The sequence below is a fragment of the Pseudophryne corroboree genome, chromosome 10, assembly GCF_028390025.1.
Source record: "Pseudophryne corroboree isolate aPseCor3 chromosome 10, aPseCor3.hap2, whole genome shotgun sequence".
NCBI lineage: Eukaryota > Metazoa > Chordata > Amphibia > Anura > Myobatrachidae > Pseudophryne > Pseudophryne corroboree.
Genome location: NC_086453.1, coordinates 55,485,858 through 55,506,029, shown reverse-complemented (window position 1 = coordinate 55,506,029; position 20,172 = coordinate 55,485,858). Strand labels below are relative to the sequence as shown.

The 20,172-nt window shown below is 45.7% G+C and overlaps 1 protein-coding gene across 1 annotated transcript in view; it reads left to right on the top strand.

The window, feature by feature from the left end:
* The window catches only part of POLD1 (DNA polymerase delta 1, catalytic subunit), a 294,557-nt gene that overhangs the window by 20,160 nt on the left and 254,225 nt on the right, over positions 1 to 20,172 (top strand). The window contains exon 4 of the mRNA XM_063942417.1: positions 17,312 to 17,452. Within this exon, the coding sequence (XP_063798487.1) occupies positions 17,312 to 17,452 (141 nt within the window). The remainder of the gene's footprint in view (positions 1 to 17,311; positions 17,453 to 20,172) is intronic.

Below are 20,172 nucleotides of genomic sequence, written 5' to 3'. Positions count from 1 at the left end.
GTGAGAGAGAACTATTAGTAGTTTTTCCTGCATCTGAGAAATTAAATGAGGTGTGTGAGGAAGCGTGGACTTCCCCAGATAAGAAATTGATCATTTCTAAACGGTTAATGGCTGCGTACCCTTTCCCGCCAGAGGATAGGTCACGCGGGGAAACACCCCATAGGGTAGATACAGCGCTTACACGCTTATCAGAAAAGGTGGCACTACCGTCTCCGGATACGGCCGCCCTGAAGGGACCTGCTGATAGAAAGCAGGAGGTTACCCTATAAGATATAGTCACACACTAGGACATTATATTGCGACCAGCCGTTGCTTCGGCATGGAGGTACAGTGCTCCCGCTGCGTGGTCAGATTCCCTGTCGGAAAATAACTATGGATAGGGACAATATTTTGCTGAAAATAGAGCATATAAAAGACGTGGTCTTATACATGCGTGATGCACAGAGGGATATTTGCCGGCTGGCATCAAAAATAAGCGCTAGGTCCATTACCGCCAGACGGGGGTTATGGACTTGGCAATGGTCAGGCGATGCCGACTCGAATCGGCACATGGAAGTTGCCCTATAAGGAGGTAAAACTGTTTGGGGATAGTTTTTTCAGACCTCGTTTCCACAGCTACTGCTGGGAAATTGATTTTTTTGCCACAGGCTACCCCACAACAAAATCATCAAGTACAGTCCTTTCGGCCCCAGAAAAGCAAGAGGGCTAGAGGCTCATCTTTTCTGCCGAGAGGCAAAGGTAGAGGAAAAAGCTGCAACACACAGCTAGTTCCCAAGAGCAGAAGTCCTCCCTGCGTCCGGTAGGTCCACAGCATGGTGCTGGGGCTGCTCAGCCGGACCCGGGTACGGTGGGGGCCCGTCTCAGATATTTCAGCGGACAGTGGGCTCTTTCACATGGATCCCTGGGTCCTTCAAGTATCTCAGGGGTACAGGCTGGAGTTCGAGACGTTCTTCCCCCCGCCGTTTCCTAAAATCTGCCTTACCGGCACCTCCCTCTGCCAGGGAGACGGTGTTGGTGGATATTCAACACTATAATCACAACAAGTGATTGTCAAGGTGCCCCTCCTTCAGCAAGGAAGGGGTTACTATTCCACAGTGGTTGTGGTACCGCAATGGTTGGGTGAAATTAAAATACTTGAACTTTTATATCCGAAGATTCAAGTTCAAGATGGAATCGCTCAGGGCGGTTATTACGAGCCTGGACGAGGGGGATTACAGGGTCTCCCTGGACATCAAGGATGCGTACCTGCATGTCCCCATTTACCCCCCTCACCAGGAGTACCTCAGATATGTGCTACAGGACTGTCACTATCAGTTCCAGACGCGGCCGTTGGAGTTGTCCACGGCAACGAAGGTCTTTACCTAGGTAATGGCCGAAGTGATGATACTCCTTCGCAAGAAGGAAGTTTTTATTATCCCGTACTTGGACGATCTCCTGATAAAGGCGAGGTCCAAAGAACAGTTGGTAGTGGGGGTAGCACTCTCTCGGGAAGTGCTACAACAGCACGACTGGATTCTCAATATTCCAAAGTCACAGCTGGTCCCGACGACACGTCTTCTGTTCCTGGGAATGTTTCTGAACGCAGACCAGAAAAGAGTGTTTCTTCCAGTGGAAAAAGCCGAGGAGTTGTCATCTCTAGTCAGAGACATCCTAAAACCAGGACAGGTGTCGGTACATCAATGCACACGAGTCCTGGGAAAAATGGTAGCTTCGTACGAAGCATAATTCCATTCGGAAGACTCCATGCAAGGACGTTCCATTGGGACCTGTGGGACTAATGGTCCGGGTCCCATCTACAGATACAACAGCGGATAACCCTGTCAGCAAGAAACAGGGTGTCGCTGCTGTGGTGGCTGCAGAGGGCTCATCTACTAGAGGGCCGCAGATTCGGAATACAGGACTGGGTTCTGGTGACCACGGATGCCAGCCTTCGGGGCTGGGGTGCAGTCACACAGGGAAGAAAATTCCAAGGAGATTTTGCTTCACATAAATATTCTGCAGCTAAGGGCCATTTACAATGCCCTAAGCCAAGCAAGGCCCCTGCTTCAGAACCAGCCGTTACTGATCCAATCAGACGACATCACGGCGGTCGCCCATGTAAATAGACAGGGCGGCACAAGAAGCAGGATGGCGATGGCAGAAGCCACAAGGATTCTCCGATGGGCGACCTACACCCAGGAGAATGGGGACTTCATCCAGAAGTTTTCCAAATGCGGGTAAACCGTTGGGAATGACCACGGGTGGACATTATGGCGTCCCGCCTCAACACGAAGTTGAAAAGATATTGCGCCAGGTCAAGGGACCCTCAGGCGATCGCTGGGGACGCTCTAGTGACACCGTGGGTGTACCAGTCGGTTTATGTGTCTCCTCCTCTACCTCTCATACCCAAGGTACTGAGAATAATAAGAAGGCGAGGAGTGAAAACCATACTCGGGGTTCCGGATTGGCCATGAAGAGCTTGGTACCCGGAACTTCAAGAGATGCTGGCAGATGACCCTTGGCCTCTGCCGCTCAGACAAGACCTGCTGCAGCAGGGACCCTGTCTGTTCCAAGACTTACCGCGGCTGCGTTTGACGGCATGGCGGTAGAACACCGGATCCTAAAGGAAAAGGGTATTCCGAAGGAAGTCATCCCTACCCTGATCATAACCAGGAAGGATGTCACCGCAAGACATTATCGCCGCGTTTGGCGAAAATTTGTTGCTTGGTGGGAGGCCATGAAGGCCCTGGTGGAGGAATTTCAACTATGTCGATTCCTGCACTTCCTGCAAGCAGGGGTGACGTTTGGGCCTCAAATTGGGGTCCATCAAGGTCCAGATTTCGGCTCTGTCGATTTTCTTCCAGAAAGAACTGGCTTCACTGCCTGAAGTTCAGACTTTGGTTAAAGGAGTACTACATATTCAGCCTCCTTTTGTGCCTCCTGTGGCACTTTTTGGATCTCAACGTGGTGTTGGATTTCCTAAAGTCGCATTGGTTGAGCCACTTAAAACCATGGAGCTAAAGTATCTCGCGTGGAAAGTGGTCATGCTGTTGGCCTTGGCCAGGCGTGTGTCAGAATTGGCGGCTTTGTCATGTAAAAGGCCTTATCTGATTTTCTATATGGATAGGGCAGAGTTGAGGACTCGTCCTCAGTTTCTCCCGAAGGTGGTCTCAGGTTTTCACTTGAACCAACCTATTGTGGTGCCTGCGGCTACTGGGGACTTGGAGGATTCCAAGTTGCTGGACGTAGTCAGGGCCCTGAAAATTTTATTTTTCCAGGACGGCTGGAGTCAGGAAAACTGACTCGCTGTTTATCCTGATGGCACCCAACAAGCTGGGTGCTCCTGCTTCTAAGCAGTCTATTGCGCGCTGGATTTGTAGCACTATTCAGCTGGCGCATTCTGCGGTAGGATTACCGCAGCCTAAATCAATAAAAGCCCATTCCACAAGGACGGTGGGCTCATCTTGGGCGGCTGCCCGAGGGGTCTCGGCTTTACAACTTTGCCGAGCAGCTACTTGGTCAGGGGCAAACACGTTTGCAAAATTCTATGAATTTGATACCCTGGCTGAGGAGGACCTGGAGTTCTCTCATTCGGTGCTGCAGAGTCATCCGCACTCTCCTGCCCGTTTGGGAGCTTTGGTATAATCCCCATGGTCCTTACGGAGTTCCCAGCATCCACTAGGACGTCAGAGAAAATAAGAATTTACTTACCGATAATTCTATTTCTCGTAGTCCGTAGTGGATGCTGGGCGCCCATCCCAAGTGCGGATTGTCTGCAATACTTGTACATAGTTATGGTTAACTAATCGGGTTCTTGTTGTGAGCCATCTATTCAGAGGCTCCTCTGTTATCATGCTGTTAACTGGGTTTCATATCACAAGTTGTACGGTGTGATTGGTGTGGCTGGTATGAGTATTACCCGGGATTCAAAATCCTTCCTTATTGTGTACGCTCGTCCGGGCACAGTATCCTAACTGAGGCTTGGAGGAGGGTCATAGGGGGAGGAGCCAGTGCACACCAGATAGTCCTAAAGCTTTCTTTAGATGTGCCCAGTCTCCTGCGGAGCCGCTATTCCCCATGGTCCTTACGGAGTTCCCAGCATCCACTACGAACTACGAGAAATAGAATTATCGGTAAGTAAATTCTTATTTTTTGTTTTTGATTCTCCTTAATTTGAGTGCTGATGCACCCGTTCCTTGTATTTACCCAGTATGTTTCTATAAGATATACTTTATCTGATGATTTATAATGCAATTTGTTTTATGACAAATCATCTCTGCCATGGTCAGCTATTCCTGTTTTTATTTTTTATTTTTTATCTCTTTCATTTTTATTTCATTGATGAGAGCCGTTACCTTTATTAGTTATATTGTATTGCCTTTAATTATATATTGATTGTATACACCTGTCTAGTGGCTTTAAATATCGGCCACCCTAGAGGTAGGAATATACCTTTGACAAAGTCACGTGGAGCGTGTTGAAACGCGTTAGGATTCCACCTCCAACACACCTGTTCTGGTCTCCATACGCGTCCACACGCACTGATCTGTCTGATCCGTATCCGACTTGCTCACTGCTGCTGACAACGGCTGTGCATTACGCCACTCCCGGCCAGACATCTATACCGGCGGCTCCCGTATTCTACTCTCCTCCCGCTGCTTAGCGCCTGTGGGCATCGCAGGACTTTGGCCGAGGACGCTCGGTTCCAATACCGGCCCACAAAGAGAGGTAAACTTCAATCATTTTACTGAGCATGGTGAGACTGATTAATTGAAATTCCGGGACGGCTGCAATCATTCACCATTACCAGCCACTATCCTTATTATCAGCATTCAGTGACTGTGGACATTTACCAAAGGAATTCATTCCAGTTACTGTTTCTCTATGTTGAAAGAGACCTTTTTTAGAGACAAATAAGGTGTGTTTATACAATATATGGATGTGTATTCACAATTAGTTGTTTTTTAAACTTTCATATGGTCAATAAATTTATATTGTTTATGCCGGCTCTCATCTTTTTATATTCTCCTGATATACAGCGCTGCCGTTTTTTGCTTTAAATTCTTGTCCCTATCACGTCCACATACTGTGTACGGCGGCGCAGTTTCTCAGGAGACTTTTAATATTTCTTTATTATACTATTCACATATAGTTTCTATTTATTTTTGGAGGCGCGATCAGCAGTATTTTGGCTTTTTCTTTTGTTGACCTGCTGATCAAGGCAACATTGCCCTCTCAACTCGACTATTCCGGCATCACGGGTGGATTCTGAACCTACCAAAATCTCACCTCGAACCAACACGGAGGCTTCTGTTCCTGGGGATGATACTGGATTTGGAGGCACAGAATGTATTCCTTCCATTGGAAAAGGCATTGGTAATCCAGTCGATGGTGCGGGATGTCTTGAAACCAACCCGGATATCTGTGCATCTCTGCATTCGCCTTCTGGGGAAGATGGTAGCCGCCTACGAGGCGCTACAGTACGGAAGGTTTCTTCGGCAAGGTCCACAGGTTATCCACAGGATAACAATGGGATATGATGAAGCGACAGCGGATTGGCACCAATCGATCAAAGCTTTTCGGCCTACCAGCATGCAACGGGCCCGTCCATATATACCCGCCTCCTTGCTCAGGCAAAACCATGGCTTTTTAGCAGCCCTAAGCTTTTTTAATTTATTTTTATAGTCTTACTAGTTTTTTGAGTGATCTTTCTAAACAGTGTCCTATACATATATTAGAAAGAGTCGCGACAACGCTTACCCACGAGTACAGTGCTGTTTCGGCGGGCGTCAGTGTCGGGTATACTAACAGGTCCAGCAGACGTTACCAGGCTGTGGCCGGAGCACAGGGAGAAGGTTAGGCATCGGTTCCGCTTAGCTAGATTGAATACAAACATAGCCGCACTGTTTTGGGAGGAGACTACCAAACAGTAGCTGCCACCGTGGGTGCGCTAGGCCTTAGGGATCATAGGCTCCAGGAATAGCATGAAGCCGCGATCCCTAGGGTTGATGTCAACAGTGGGAGTCGGACGCTCTCCTGTTCGCGCCCCCCCCCCCCCCCGGTTCATGACCAGTTTCCTCCGAGTCTCCCGCCATGAACGTATTCCTTGTTTCCGTACCAGACGCTGTGCACAAGGGGACCCGGTCGCAGCATAGGCGGCTGTGTGACAGGTGCGTCTGTGTTCACGATAGGTTCATGGTGCGGCAGTGTATACTAATAGCGTCTGGATCCACTCAGCGTTCCCTAACGTATTGATCGATCCTGGAAGCGAGGTGAGTCTCCGTTTATCCCACTCTACTGAGTACGGGTTATACAGCACTAAATCTCTATCTACCTTTTGAGTACGAATAGTTAAATAAGTGCCTATTGCATATGAGTCTATACATGTACTGTTGTTTCTTTCGCTTTGCGTCTGAATACGTTAGATCCATTCAAACATGATCAGTAATAAGTTCTCCTACATACTTATAAAGGTGTTTGTAGTTGATGATGTGCTCATATTGCTAATTATACTAATGTATAACAGGTGACTGGCTGCTAGGGTGATTGCTGTCTTTACTATACGTCTGTCAGTTTGTTTTTCTGATTCTAAATGCTGGTGCATGGGTAGGGTCAGATTGTATGTCAGTTTAGAAACTTTAAAGCGATTACAGTCACAAATTGTGTAGTACACTGTGAAAGTGCTGATTATTTATCATGTCTAAGAGCGGCAAAGGTGAGGAAGGTACACTCACAGCAACACCAACACTCACATCATGTGTGTCTTGCAAAACTGTATTATCCTTTCAGGATCTGGCACAGGTACAGATGGATCCACCTTGGGCTATGTTTGCACAGACCTTATCCAGTATAGCTGAACGGATAATTCCTACAGCGTCTGTACCAGGAGGTTACACTATTAACCCTTACATGCAACACCCTACCTATGGTATATCACTGCCACCAGCAGCTTCTCAAAAGAAACAAGCTGATAAACCGATGGTAAGTAAATCTTCACCTTCACAGGCTACACATGAGGCAGAGGAGGATTCATTGGAAGATGAAAGCTCAATTAATTCTACTTCGGCATACGAAGAGGAGGAAGAAGGTCTCAGCTCAGTGGATATAGCTGAGTTAATTAAAGCAATGAAAGCCATTCTATCCTTAGAGGATTCAGCAGAGCGTGTGTTAAAAACCAAGGCACCTGTATTTAAACGTCCCAAAACATTAAAAACCGAGTTTCCAGGGTCAAGAAATCATGGAAGAGGCTTGGGCTACACCCATTAAGAAGTTTAGAATTCCTAAAAAATGGTATTACAATTATCCTCTTCCAGCTGGGGATTGTTTAAAAAGGGAGGTGGCTCCTAAAGTAGATACGCATGTGATTCGATTAGTGCGAAAATCTTTATTACCTTTGCCTTCAAATTCATTAAATGATGTCACGGATAGGAGAGTGGATGGTTTTCTAAAAACCATATTTTCCCTGTCTGGGGCAGTCATAAGGCCTGCCATGGCTTCAGCTTGGATGGCAAAGGCAATGGCTGTATGGGCTGATATATTGGAGGGGGATTTTTCTGTAGCTTCTAGAGAGCAAAAATCCCATATAGTTCATATAAAACAGGCTGCAATATTCTTGGAAGAAGCAGCATTAGATATGGGTACTATTGCCTCCAGGGCATCAGCTTCAACAATAGCTGCTCGCAAAGCAGTTTGGTTACGTACGTGGAAAGCTGATTCAGAATCTAAGAAGGTTTTGGTATCTTTGTCTTTTTCTGGAAATATTCTTTTTTGGTAAAGAATTGACAGATATTCTGTAGTCAGAAGCAGACTCTAAGATGGTCAAGTTTCCTTCCACATACAATTTAAAACCTAAAGTTCCAGCTTTTTGGTCTAAAAGAAAAGCTAGGGGAGAAAGGGATCGCAAGCAGCCCCAATACAACAAGTTTGGTAAGTAAAAAAAGAATTGGGCTACCAGAAGTCCGGCTTCCAAATCAGAAGACAAGTCATCAGCCTGATGGTGCGGGCCTCCTCCTGTGGGACCCCAGCGTAGGGTGCCGACTTCTTCAGTTTGCACAGATCTGGCAGCAGTCTACAACAGATACCTTGGTGTAGGAAGCGGTATCTCTAGGTTATGCTTTCCCCTTCAAGAAGCATCCTCCTCGAAGGTTTTTTTGTACCAGCCCGTCTCAGGTAGAGACGAAGGCCAGGGCTTTGCAAGAAGCAGTTCAGAAATTGCTTCAGTCAGGAGTAGGCCCTCCAGTTACCCCTACACAACGAGGACAGGGTTTTTACTCCAACCTGTTTTTGGTTCAAAAGCCAAACGAGTCATTTCGGCCCATTCTCAATCTCAAAATGCTAAACAAATACATTTGGGTACCTGGTTTCACATGGAGACGTTACGTTCCATAGTTTTGGCCGTGGAGCCAGGGTATATGGTATCCCTGGATATACAGGATGCTTACCTACATGTTCCTATAGCACTGTCTCATCAGTGTTATCTCAGGTTCGCTATCCACCCAACAGAATTTTCAGTTCCAGGCTCTACCCTTTGGGTTAGCTACAGCACCCAGAGTATTTAACAAGATTATGGTGGTTATAGCAGCTCCTCTCCGCCAGCAGGGGATAAGAATTTTTCCATACCTCGACGATCTTTTAATCATGGCACAGTCACAGGAATTGCTCCTATGTCATCTCCAACAGACAATAACATGTCTGCAGAGGCTCATAAATTGTTCTAAATCGTCTCTAGTTCCGTCACAACCGATGACTCACTTGGGGGCTGTACTGTATTCAGGTCTGCAGAGTGTTTTTTTTACCTCGGAAAAAGATATCCAAAGTTCAGTCAAGGATTCGAGACTTGCTACACAGTCAAACAGTATCCATTCATGCAGCAATGCGATTGATGGGTTTAACGGTGTCAACATTCAACATGGTGGAGTATGCACAATTCCACTGGAGGCCTCTGCAGCGTCTGATTCTTGCCAAATGGAATGGATTACATCAGACGATAAAAACACAGACACTGGTACTTTTCGATAAAAGTAAGAAGGTCATTAGCCTGGGGCTACAGACGTCCCATCTGGACAAGGGGAGACCCTTTTGGATATCAGATTGGCATCTGTTGTCAGAATTTCCCAGTCTCCAGGGCTTAGGAGCAGTGTCCAGAAGGTTGTGTTTCCAGGTGCAGTGGACTAAAGAAGAAAGTTGCCTGCCAATAAATGTGTTGGAAGTTCTGGCCATATACATGGCACTGATTCAGGCAAAGGACATTCTTCGAGGAAAACCAGTCCAGATCCGCTCGGACAATGTGACGGCAGTAGCGTACCTCAACCATCAGGGAGGAACTCGCAGCCAAAAAGCAATGAAGGAGGCAAGTCGCATACTAAAGTGGGCAGAACGTCATCATCCAGCCTTGTCTGCAGTGTTCGTTTTGGGAGTCCTAAACTAGGAAGCGGACTTTTTCAGTCGACACACCATTCATGCAAGCAAATGGGCTCTACACCCGGAGGTCTTCCAGACTCTAGTAGACAAATGGGGGTTGCCAGAGATGGATCTCATGGCGTCCCGTCTGAACAACAAAGTGCTCGCATACGGGTCAAGAGCAAAGGATCCCAGAGCAATCTTTGTGGACACCTTGTCTGTGAAATGGGCCTTTCATCTGGCTTACGTGTTCCCTCCAACCACTCTATTACCCAGGGTGGTGAGAAAGATAAAGCAATGAAAGGGTGCCTTGATACTAATAGCTCCGGCTTGGCCCAGAAGGCATTGGTATATGGATCTGCAGAGAATGTCAATGGAGGCTCCATTTCTGCTTCCTCAACATCCAGACCTACTGACGCAGGGTCCTTGTTATCAGAGACATCTGGATCGACTGTCTTTGACGGCGTGGCTCTTGAAACCTCTATCCTGAAGTCAAGAGGATTCTTACAACAGGTAATTCAAACACTGCTCAGAGCAAGGAAAGCTTCCTCAGCTCGTATTTATCACCGAATATGGTAAGCCTATATTCATTGGTGCAGTGAAAGAAAGGCGGACCCTAAATCTTTCATAGTTTCCAGGGTCTTAGCATTCCTTCAGGCAGGAATGGATAAAGCAATAATTCTAAAATTTAGTGCTGCACTGAATTCTGGCTCCTGTGACTTTACTAGTTCTATTGATCTGTGTATATTCTTGTCTGAAACAGATGGTGGATACTAAATTGTTTCCTCTTTAAGACACGGGTAAATAGCGTGAATGGTATGAATGTGTTAGTACACTGAGACCCAGTAAATGAAGGGTGGAACTATGTTTAGCAAATACCAAGTATATGCAAATCTCTTAGATACTTCTGTGTACCACTATTGTTTATTACTGTAATAAAGAAAATAAGATAAAAGATATACTGATGAAAAAAGAAAATGTCTCTAACGTTCATAACAGTCTATATTACAGATTGCGGCGTCCCGCACATCTGCACGTTGTATGTCTTTCTGCTTGTTAAGGCAGTAATGTAGTTAGGGAGAGTCAAGAAAGTGTCCTCCGGGGCCTTCACGGTGTGGTAAGCATAACAATGTGGCTCCGGACTGGTCTGTCCTCTCTCTCGTCCCAGCTCCATGTGGTGCGTCTTGGTACAGATGCTCCCTTGGGGCCGGTCGGTCTGAGAGGTGACCGCTCTGTAGAGCGCTATCTGAGTTCCCCCTTACCCTAGACAGGTTCACCTCTCAGACCCACCGGCCCCAGACGGGCATCTGTACCAGGACGCACCACGTCCAGGACGCATCCTTAATGCACGTGGTCCGTGCATTAAGGATCTACGTGGATCGTACCAATGCCATCAGAAAGACAGATTCCCTCTTCATTCGCTACGGATTTCACAAGAGAGGATGGCTTGCTAGTAAACAAACGCTGGCAAGATGGCTTCGGATGCTATTTCAGAAGCATATTCTCAGGCTGATTTCCCTGTTCCGGCTAATGTCTCTGCTCACTCTACTCGTAAGGTAGGTCCTTCATGGGCAGAACAGCGTGGTGCTTCAGCAGAACAGATATGAAAGGCAGCCACATTCATTAGACATTATGCCTTGGATAACTTTGCCTCTCATGACGCTGAATTCGGGCGAAGGGTTCTCCTGTCCAATCAGGAGCGTCCCCACCACTAAATTGCTTTGGCAAATCACATTGTTATCCTGTGGATAACCTGTGGACCCTGCCGGAGAAATATACGTTATTATAAGAACTTACCGTTGATAACAGTATTTCTCCTAAGTCCACATGTTCCGCAGGGATCCCACCCTGACGATCCTCATTTGAGGATCCTTTTACTCACTAACCTCTTCCTTCTTGTATGGAAGGGTGTGCATGTGTGTTCTTCTCGCCTGATTAGGGCTCTACATGATGTTCCTGCCTTGTGCTTTGGAATACAACTGATTTGCCTGAGCCAGGAGACTGGGATATGTGGACAGGCCTGTTGCATGCTGGGAGGCCGGAAAGCTTTGACTGATTGGTTCCAATCCGCTGTCGCTTCATCATATTCCATTGTTATCCTGTGGAACCTGTGGACTTAGGAGAAATACCATTATCATCGGTAAGTTCTTACCATAATGTATATTTCACGCAAGGCCCTTCCAGCTGGATCTGTTGGACAAATGGTCCGGATCGCATCTCCACAAGCACCAGAGGATATGTCTGTTGCCAAGAGCCATGATTTCTCTACAATGATGGCTTCAGACTTCTCACCTGACCGAGGGTCGAAGGTTTGGGATTCAAAATTGGGTTCTGCTAACCACAGACTCAAGCCTCAGAGGTTAGGGAGCAGTCACCCAGGGGGAACAGTTCCATGGAAAATGGTTAGGAAGCCTTTCTTCCGATCAACATTCTGGAGCTAAGGGTCATATACAACGCCCTTCTACAGGCATCACATCTTCTTCAAGATCAAGCCATTCAAGTTCAGTCAGACAATGTGACGGCAGTAACATACATAAACCGACAAGGTGGAACGAAGAGCAGAGCAGCAATGTCAGAGGTGATTAGGATTCTCCTCTGGGCAGAAAGGCACACGGCATCGTTGTCGGCAATCTTCATCCCGGAAGTAGACAACTGGGAAGCAGACTTTCTCTTCAGACACGACCTCCACCCATGAGAGTGGGGCCTCCACCCGCAGGTGTTCCGATGCTTGACAAGTCGGTGGAGCATTCCACAAATCGACATGATGGCCTCTCGTCTAAACAAGAAGCTCCAGCGATATTGTTCCAGGTCGAGGGACCCACAGGCAGTGGTGGTGGACGCTCTGGCGTCCCCATGGATCTACCAGATGGTGTATGCGTTTCCGCCACTGCCATTGATCCCAAGGATTCTCAAAAGAATAAAAAGGGAAAGGGTTCAAGCAATTCTCATTGCTCCGGACTGGCCAAGACGGTCTTGGTACGCAAATTTACTGGACATGCTCCTGGAGGATCCGTGGCCTCTACCTCTTCTAGACGATCTCCTGCAACAGGGGCCGTTCGTCTACCAAGACTTACCACGGCTACGTTTGATGGCATGGAAGTTGAGCGACAAATTCTAGCCCGGAATGTAATCCCGGATAAGGTTATTCGGACTTTGGTCCAAGCCAGAAAAGGGGTAACGTCTAAGCTTTATCACCGTATTTGGAAGAAATACGTGTCTCGGTGTGAGAACAGAAAATTTCCTACCGGTGAATTTCAACTGGGACGTTTTCTGCTTTTTCAACAGTCAGGTGTGGATGTGGGCCTATGCCTGGGCTCCATAGAAGTTCAGATTTCGGCCTTGTCCATTTTCTTCCAAAAACAATTGGCTTCCCTCCCTGAGGTTCAGACGCTCTTGAAGGGTGTTCTGCACATTGAACCGCCCTTTTGTGCCTTCCACGTCACCTTGGGATCTCAACGTGGTGTTGCAGTTCCTCCAATCGGAATGGTTTGAGCCCTTACAGGAGGTGGGCGTAAAGTTTCTTACATGGAAGACAGTTACACTGTTGGCCCTGGCTTCAGCCAGGCGGGTGTCGGAACTGGGGGCATAGAGTCTCTATGTGATTTTTCATTAGGATCGAACTGAATTCAGAACTCGTCAGCAATTTCTTCCAAAGGTGGTGTCTGTGATTCATATCAACCAACCTATTGTGGTTCTGGTGGGTACCGACACCTCCTCTACCTCAAAGTCCCTGGATGTTGAAATGGCTTAGAAGATTTATGTGAAGCGGACAGCTCGTCACAGAAAGTCGGACTCGCTGGTTGTTCTCTATGATCCCAATAAAATTGGGTGTCCTGCTTCAAAGCAGTCTATTGCTCACTGGATCAGGCTTACTATCCAGCATGCTTACTCTGCGGCAGGTTTGCCGGTTCCAAGATCTGTACAGGCCCACTCCACTAGGTCAATGGGTTCTTCCTGGCCGGCTGCCCGGGGTGTCTCGGCTTTACAGCTCTGCCGAGCAGCTACTTGGTCGGGTTCGAACAGTGCTTCGTGTTTCCTGCACAGTTACTTGGTTAAGTATTATTGTTGGTTCAGCTGTGTAGCTTTCCTCTTGGATTGTGTGTGCTGGTTCAAATCTCACCACTGGCCTTTCAATCTTTCTCTTAAGGTATGTCCGTCTCCTCTGGCACAGTTTCAAGACTGAGTCTGGTAGGAAGGGGCATAGAGGGAGGAGTCAGCGCACACTATTAATTTCTTAAAGTGCCCAAGGCTCCTAGTGGACCAGTCTATACCCCATGGTACTAATGTAGACCCCAGTATCCTCTATGGACTACGAGAAAAGGATTTACCGGTAGGTAATTAAAATCCTTTTTTTTTTTTTTTTTATCATTTCCACACTTTTTAACCTAATGTTTAGGTGTGTTTGCTGTTGTTTTTAGTCTGTTTGAAAACCGAGTATTGGTAAATTGTACATTTTAAAATGGTTTTGGCTCCTGTATTTAATGTCAGAGGTTCTCAAACGCGGTTCTCAAGGCACCTCAACAGTCCAGGATTTCAGTATATCCATGGCTCAGCACAGATGGTTAAATCAAATTGACTGAGGTACTAATTAAGTAACCTGTGGCCAAGCATGGATATAGTTAAAATGTGGACTATTGGGGTTCCTTGAGGACCACGTTCGAGAACTTATGCTTAATGTAAAAATATTGATGTTTGGTTGATTTGCTGTCTAAAGTCTGGTTTTAGGTTTATTTGTTGTCTGTTTCCCTTTATTAAATGATTGGTTCGCAAAACAGACTGTAAAACGACCAAAAAGCCAAACTCGACCTTTAGTAAATATGCTCCTAATTGTCAGAGGTTGAGAGATCCAAGGTTTTGGGCTCACCCCTGTATCCGTATGCAGATTAAATGCTTGTACTGTCCTGAGTCAGACAAGTGTAGTGAAAGCCTCTTGCGCTATACCTACTCCCTTCCTTCCCACAGGCTCCCACTGTGGGAGACAGAGGGAAGGGACAGCCCAAGCATAATGTGACTTGGTGCGGCTTGGGAGTAGGGTAAGTCCGAAAAGTGTGGCAACCGGAGCAACTGTAGGGAGGAGTAGGCAATTACCGACCCCTCAACCCAGCAAATGCCAGGTGCAGTATGCTAATAGGAATATCTAAGTTTTTAACTTGCAGGAAGAGAGTGTGATTTTTAAAGGCAGTTAATACTAGATTTTGTAATTTGTCTTTTTTTTTTTTCCCTTTTCATCTTCTCATTGTTTATTATGAATTTAAGTTCAGCTTTTTAGAACACCTTTACGCTACCAACGTAATGGGCAAAGAGGATGCAAAGCGAATTCTACTGTACAGTGCTTTCTGCTGGGTCACATTGTACGCGGAGGCTGCACCTTTGTGACAAGTATAAGTATTCTGTTTATGGCCCATGTAGGAGTTAATCCCTCAATCCAAACCAAATGAGCAACAGATATTTGCTTTGTCCAGTGTAAATAAGGAAGTTCCACATTGGAGACGATTAGATCAGGTATTATTGGTGCTATAGGGAAGCAATTTTACTTTTATTTTTTTATCCCCGCCAACGTTTTTTGTTATCCTTCTACCTCTGCCCCCTCCATTGAAAGTTTGGTTCCAAGGAAAGTAATGGATGGTGATGTCACTGGGGTGAGGAATTCCCCTGGGGATGATCCGTATTGTTTTGGGTAGGTGGATCAGATGTCACGGTGTGTTGGATTGCTGTAATTAATACTGGCCGGCATCCTGAGATAAATACCTTTATCTGCACTGATTGTGGGCACCATAGTAGCCTCCTGCCTTTTTCTAATCAGCAAATATGTTATTAAATATATCTGTGTCATTTAAAAATCCCATATGGAACTAACCTCCCACATCCTCCTTTTCTGCTGTAATAAAATGTAGCAATCAATAAAATTTACATTTTATTAATTATTTCTTGATTTATGTTTACGAAACTTCTAAAACCGTATCTTAATTTGAAGCCGTACCTGTTGTACGTTTGAAACATAGAATGTTGGGGGGGGACCATGTTCCCCACAATTTTTTAATCTGTGCTGATTGTAACATTTTAGCAAAATAAATTTTCTTTTTCTTTTTTCTCATATTGTCCAAAGTTTCAGGCTTCATTTCTGCTGGTCATCTATTTAATAGACACACTGGGTGAGATTCAAATGATATATCACGCCCAATTTCCTTTCTAAAATGATCTCCGTTATGGCGCATGTTGCGACCATAGTAATCAGGTTTAGCTGTGTAAAGGGTTGGGTGCCTCCCTACTCTGGGGGTAGCGAGCTGAAATAATGATACAACGTCCCTGAGGGCAGAAACAGAATGGGTGTGGAAAGGGGTGAAAAGAATTGAATCCCGCCCTTTGAGTGGAATTCAAATGTTTTAAAAGTCGGTTGGGTGTCTGTTTTTTTTCCTGTCTATTAGAAAAAACAGGCACCCAAGGCACCCAACTGACTTTTCAAACAATTGAATATCCCCCTTTTTGTGTGATAAAAACACTGTCCATTTTTCACGCCTGAATCTAGTGTATTTAGAAAAAATAAAAAACTTTTTTTTTTTTTTTTGTATCTGCATGGAGTTTTCCAAACCTGACCTAGCGGCTTGTGTGTTTAGTTTTGTAGTAGAATTGGGTGGCAGAGGCCTATTGTGAACAAAGCTGATATGGAAGGAGACTAGCGTTTCACAGCTTCTCTTGTGTGGATGTCTGTTATTGCTCAGTGGAAATCATTTTACAAACAGTCATGCCATCTAATATGGTGATGTATATTTTATGCTGTACACATTGATCACAAGATTTGTGTAAATAATATTTGCAGGTTTTCCTTCAGGGATTAACACACAATGATACTTGGGGCTACTAACTCGTGAGCAAGCCACATAAAGCTGCCCATGGGAGAAGCAGCTGGTCCTGAGATCTACGCCTGCAGCCCTGAGCGTTTGCCCTGTGACTTGTTGAACGTCATAGCGAAGCAGATGCTTACAGGAAACTGCCGGCGCTTGAATTGAAAATTAAAATTGTTGGGGATAAGGTGTATATGTGGTATAAACATAGCCTCACATGCGCTACATCCTGTTAGGATCGCAGTGAGGTTCCGCTGCAGAACAGTTACTATAAGCCAGGTACTGTTGCATAACTTGGGCGTAGTCAAGTTCCGCAGAAGCATGATCAGAACAACTTTTAGTTTGCTGAGTGTCGGGGTCTTTTTTATTTTTTTTATTTTTAATCCTTTTATTCTCACCTCGAGATCATACATACCTCAGTTTCTTTCTAGGTCACCAAGCTATACAGTACTGAAACCGAGATGCCTGAACAAACAAACAGACATTTTTTTTTTACCATCTCTATAGTTCGTAAACAGTCCCTAGAAAGATATTTCTCAAAAAACCCTTACAGTTGGTTGTGTCTGTCATCCAATCAGAATCTGCAGCACTGACATTCTGAAATGTGCTTCCTCCTTGTTTGGAGAATGGTTAGAGGTACCGGGTGGGTGAGCATCTTCCAAGAAGTAGGGATGATGGACCTGACCCCTCTGATGCTCTTGTTGCGATGCTCACCATTATTCCTTTAAGACAGGTGGACACCACTTGTAAAAGTGTCAGACATTCATTGATTATTAACATTTACTTGTATAGCGCCAGCGTATTTCATTGCACTTTACAATTCATGTGCGTGTAGATATGCAGTTCTACCTTGAAGCCGGATGGAGGACACTGCTATATTAAAGTGTAGAGAGCACATTACCCATGGTGGCAGTGTTCCCCAGATGGATTCAGAGTGAGATTTCATGGTAAGTACCATAATCCTATTTTGTGCCATTGCGTATTCATTAACACTACATTCTAAACAGCTGCTGACACAGTGCTCCTAACTGATGTGTAATTCTGACTGTGAGCTCTGCTGCCCAGCTTGTACTGATAATGTGTCTTTGCAGGCTCGCATGTGTCCGGGATGCTCGGTGCTACACAAGGACCTGTCCCCATCATACGGATGTTTGGGATCACAGCCCATGGGAACAGCGTATGCTGCCACATTCACGGCTTTGCCCCATATTTCTATGTACCATGCCAGACTGGTAAGTGCCTGGGAAGTGTGCACCGGGGAGGGAATAGCTGGTTAAATGGCCCCTGAAGGAACCTGTTGCACAAACCCAATGGGGCTGATGCACAGCACACCCTGCGTGTTCTCACGCTGTGCATGCGTCTTAACTAAGTATATGCAAATATGGGCGATGTGGCGGGATCCTGTATCTCCACTTGTAACTGGGCTGTAATAGGGCGTCTCACCCAGTCAAACTTCAGTGCAGCTGCGGACTATGCAGAGTAGTGCATACATGTGGTTGTGCTGGTTCTCTTACACCTAGTATGGGGGTGCTGCTTGCCCACACTGATATTGGTGATGGTTATGACACCGAGCAGACGTATAGGGATGGTACGGCCGCAGGGATGCATGCCACTTGGCATATAGGTGAATATATTTACACTCAACTCAGCATCAGTCTGATTAGGTTGATTTAATGGAAGATGGTTCTTGTGATCTTGTGATGCTCTGGGTCAGGCCTGGTCAACCTGCTTTACCAGCTGATTGGTGGCAGGGTATGGAGAGCCACAGGTTGCTCAGCCCGCTCTGGATGCGTTGTGTTGGACTCTGACTGTTCTAATGCTTTTGTTACAGGAAGATCTACCCCTACACAAACCATTTACCCAAACAGATCTGTGCAGATTTAATTACCCCTGCCAACATATGGTTTAATGCACTGAGCTATTCAATTATTCTGCATTTCCTTGTCTGGTAAACCTGTGGGTAATGCGTACTAACTCATAGATTCTGCATTAAGTGTTGCAATCTGAGTTTTCCCGCACAATAAGCCCAAGAGGGTGCATTGAACGCATCTTTTTCCTCGCAGCCTCTGCTCTAAATGCGCCCTCTGACGCTTGTGGGGAAGCGGCTTTTAATTGAATAGGTCTGGCCTGACAATCTGCTGCGGGAGTTAAACCCCATGGCTAATTAAGTCTGCCCCGTTTAGTGAACATGTTGTATATACTAATGTTTTCACTAAGAGGTGCCTTAAATACAATGAAAAATTGTTATGCGTTTCCTGAAACAATGCCAGGTCCTTAGATACAAATATTGCTAATGTATTCATAGTAGTGTTCCCCACTGCCCTCACTCCTTGTCAGCACATAGATATTTGGAAAGGGAAACTGGACTTGTTGATGGGGTGTTTAAGGCTCGCGGTATTTTCTCTAACGTCCTAGTGGATACTGGGATGACATTAGTACCATGGGTATAGATCGGGTCCATTGGAGCCTGGCACTTTAAGAAATCATTAGTGTGTGCTGGCTCCTCCCCTCTATGCCCCTCCCCCAGACTCAGTTTAGAAAAATGTGCCCAAGGAACCGAATGCATTCCCCTGGAGCTCCAGAGAGTTTTTTTTTTCAAAATTGTATTTAGTTTGTTTTTTTCAGGCAGCTCTGGTTGGCAACCAGTCTGCCTGCGTCGTGGGACTTAGAGGGGGGACCGAACCAACTTCCTATAGAGTTAATGGTTCGTATCCCCGCTGACGGGACACTAAGCTTCTGAGGCGCTGTTTTACATACCCCCAGGGTGTGCGCACATGCCGGCAGCATACCACCACCCCTAACAGATGCTGAAGTAAGAAGGTGCGGTGAGTGATTATACCGGGGTCCCGGTTAGCAGGTCCCCGGTGACAAATGGCGGCATTTGGGCGCTGCGGTGCCCGCTGCGGTCCCCAGGCTGGCGCTAACACAAAGGGGTAATTAAGCGCCTTCTTTTGCACAGATTGTGTATTTTACAGCCAGTATAATATGTAAGGGACCGCGTGCCATTGAGGGGGTGGGGCTTCCCGGAGAGCGGGACCAGAGGCCGAAAGGCGCCATTTCCTGCTGCTGCTGACTGCCAGGCTGCATGCTGGAGCTGCCCCTCCACAGAACCCACTGAATCACCAGTTGTGATACCAATGGATTTATCTCAGCATGGGGTCCCTTCATACAGTTATATATATATACCTTGACGGGAATAGGAGGGGAGATGCTGTTAGTTACTGCCAATACCAGTAGTGTGGTAGGATTTATTGCTACTCAGCTGAGAGAGAGACACATACAGTATATGTATAAAACATTAAATCAAACCACACCAAGGTGTATATATAACTGTATGAAGGGACCCCATGCTGAGATAAATCCATTTAGAAACCTCACATGTTATAAACAATAAATGTATTAATGTGACATGGATATCAAATGGTGACACTGAATTAATCAATCTTTCATCATTATAAGTATCTGTGAGTCACGGATGTTAGAAGTGCACTGTTGTAATAGGACAAAGAATTAAATACATAGTATTGTTTAATTCCAATCAGAAACAGGAATTTATTGAAGATAGATGAAAGAATGTATCTAGTGTCTGCTCCAATTACACTTTGTTGCAGAATATAAAGAGATCCATCCAGAATGACAATTAAACACGTATTTGCGGTGCAAAGGTAACAACAAGATCACACAGGAAATTTGTTGCCTATTTTAGAGATAAAATGTACAGGACAACTGAATAAAGACACAAACACACAGATTCTATAGGCAAAAAAAGACTTTTATTGTGAATAATAATTTGCATTTGATTGAAACATTGGTCGGAATTTTGTAGTTCTAATTTCACACTTTATTTTCTAATCACACTATATTTTAATATTTCACCAGTCCCTATACTAATTTTAATACATATCTAATAAAGAATTGTTATTTTAACAAATATTGTGGTTCCAGTGCATCC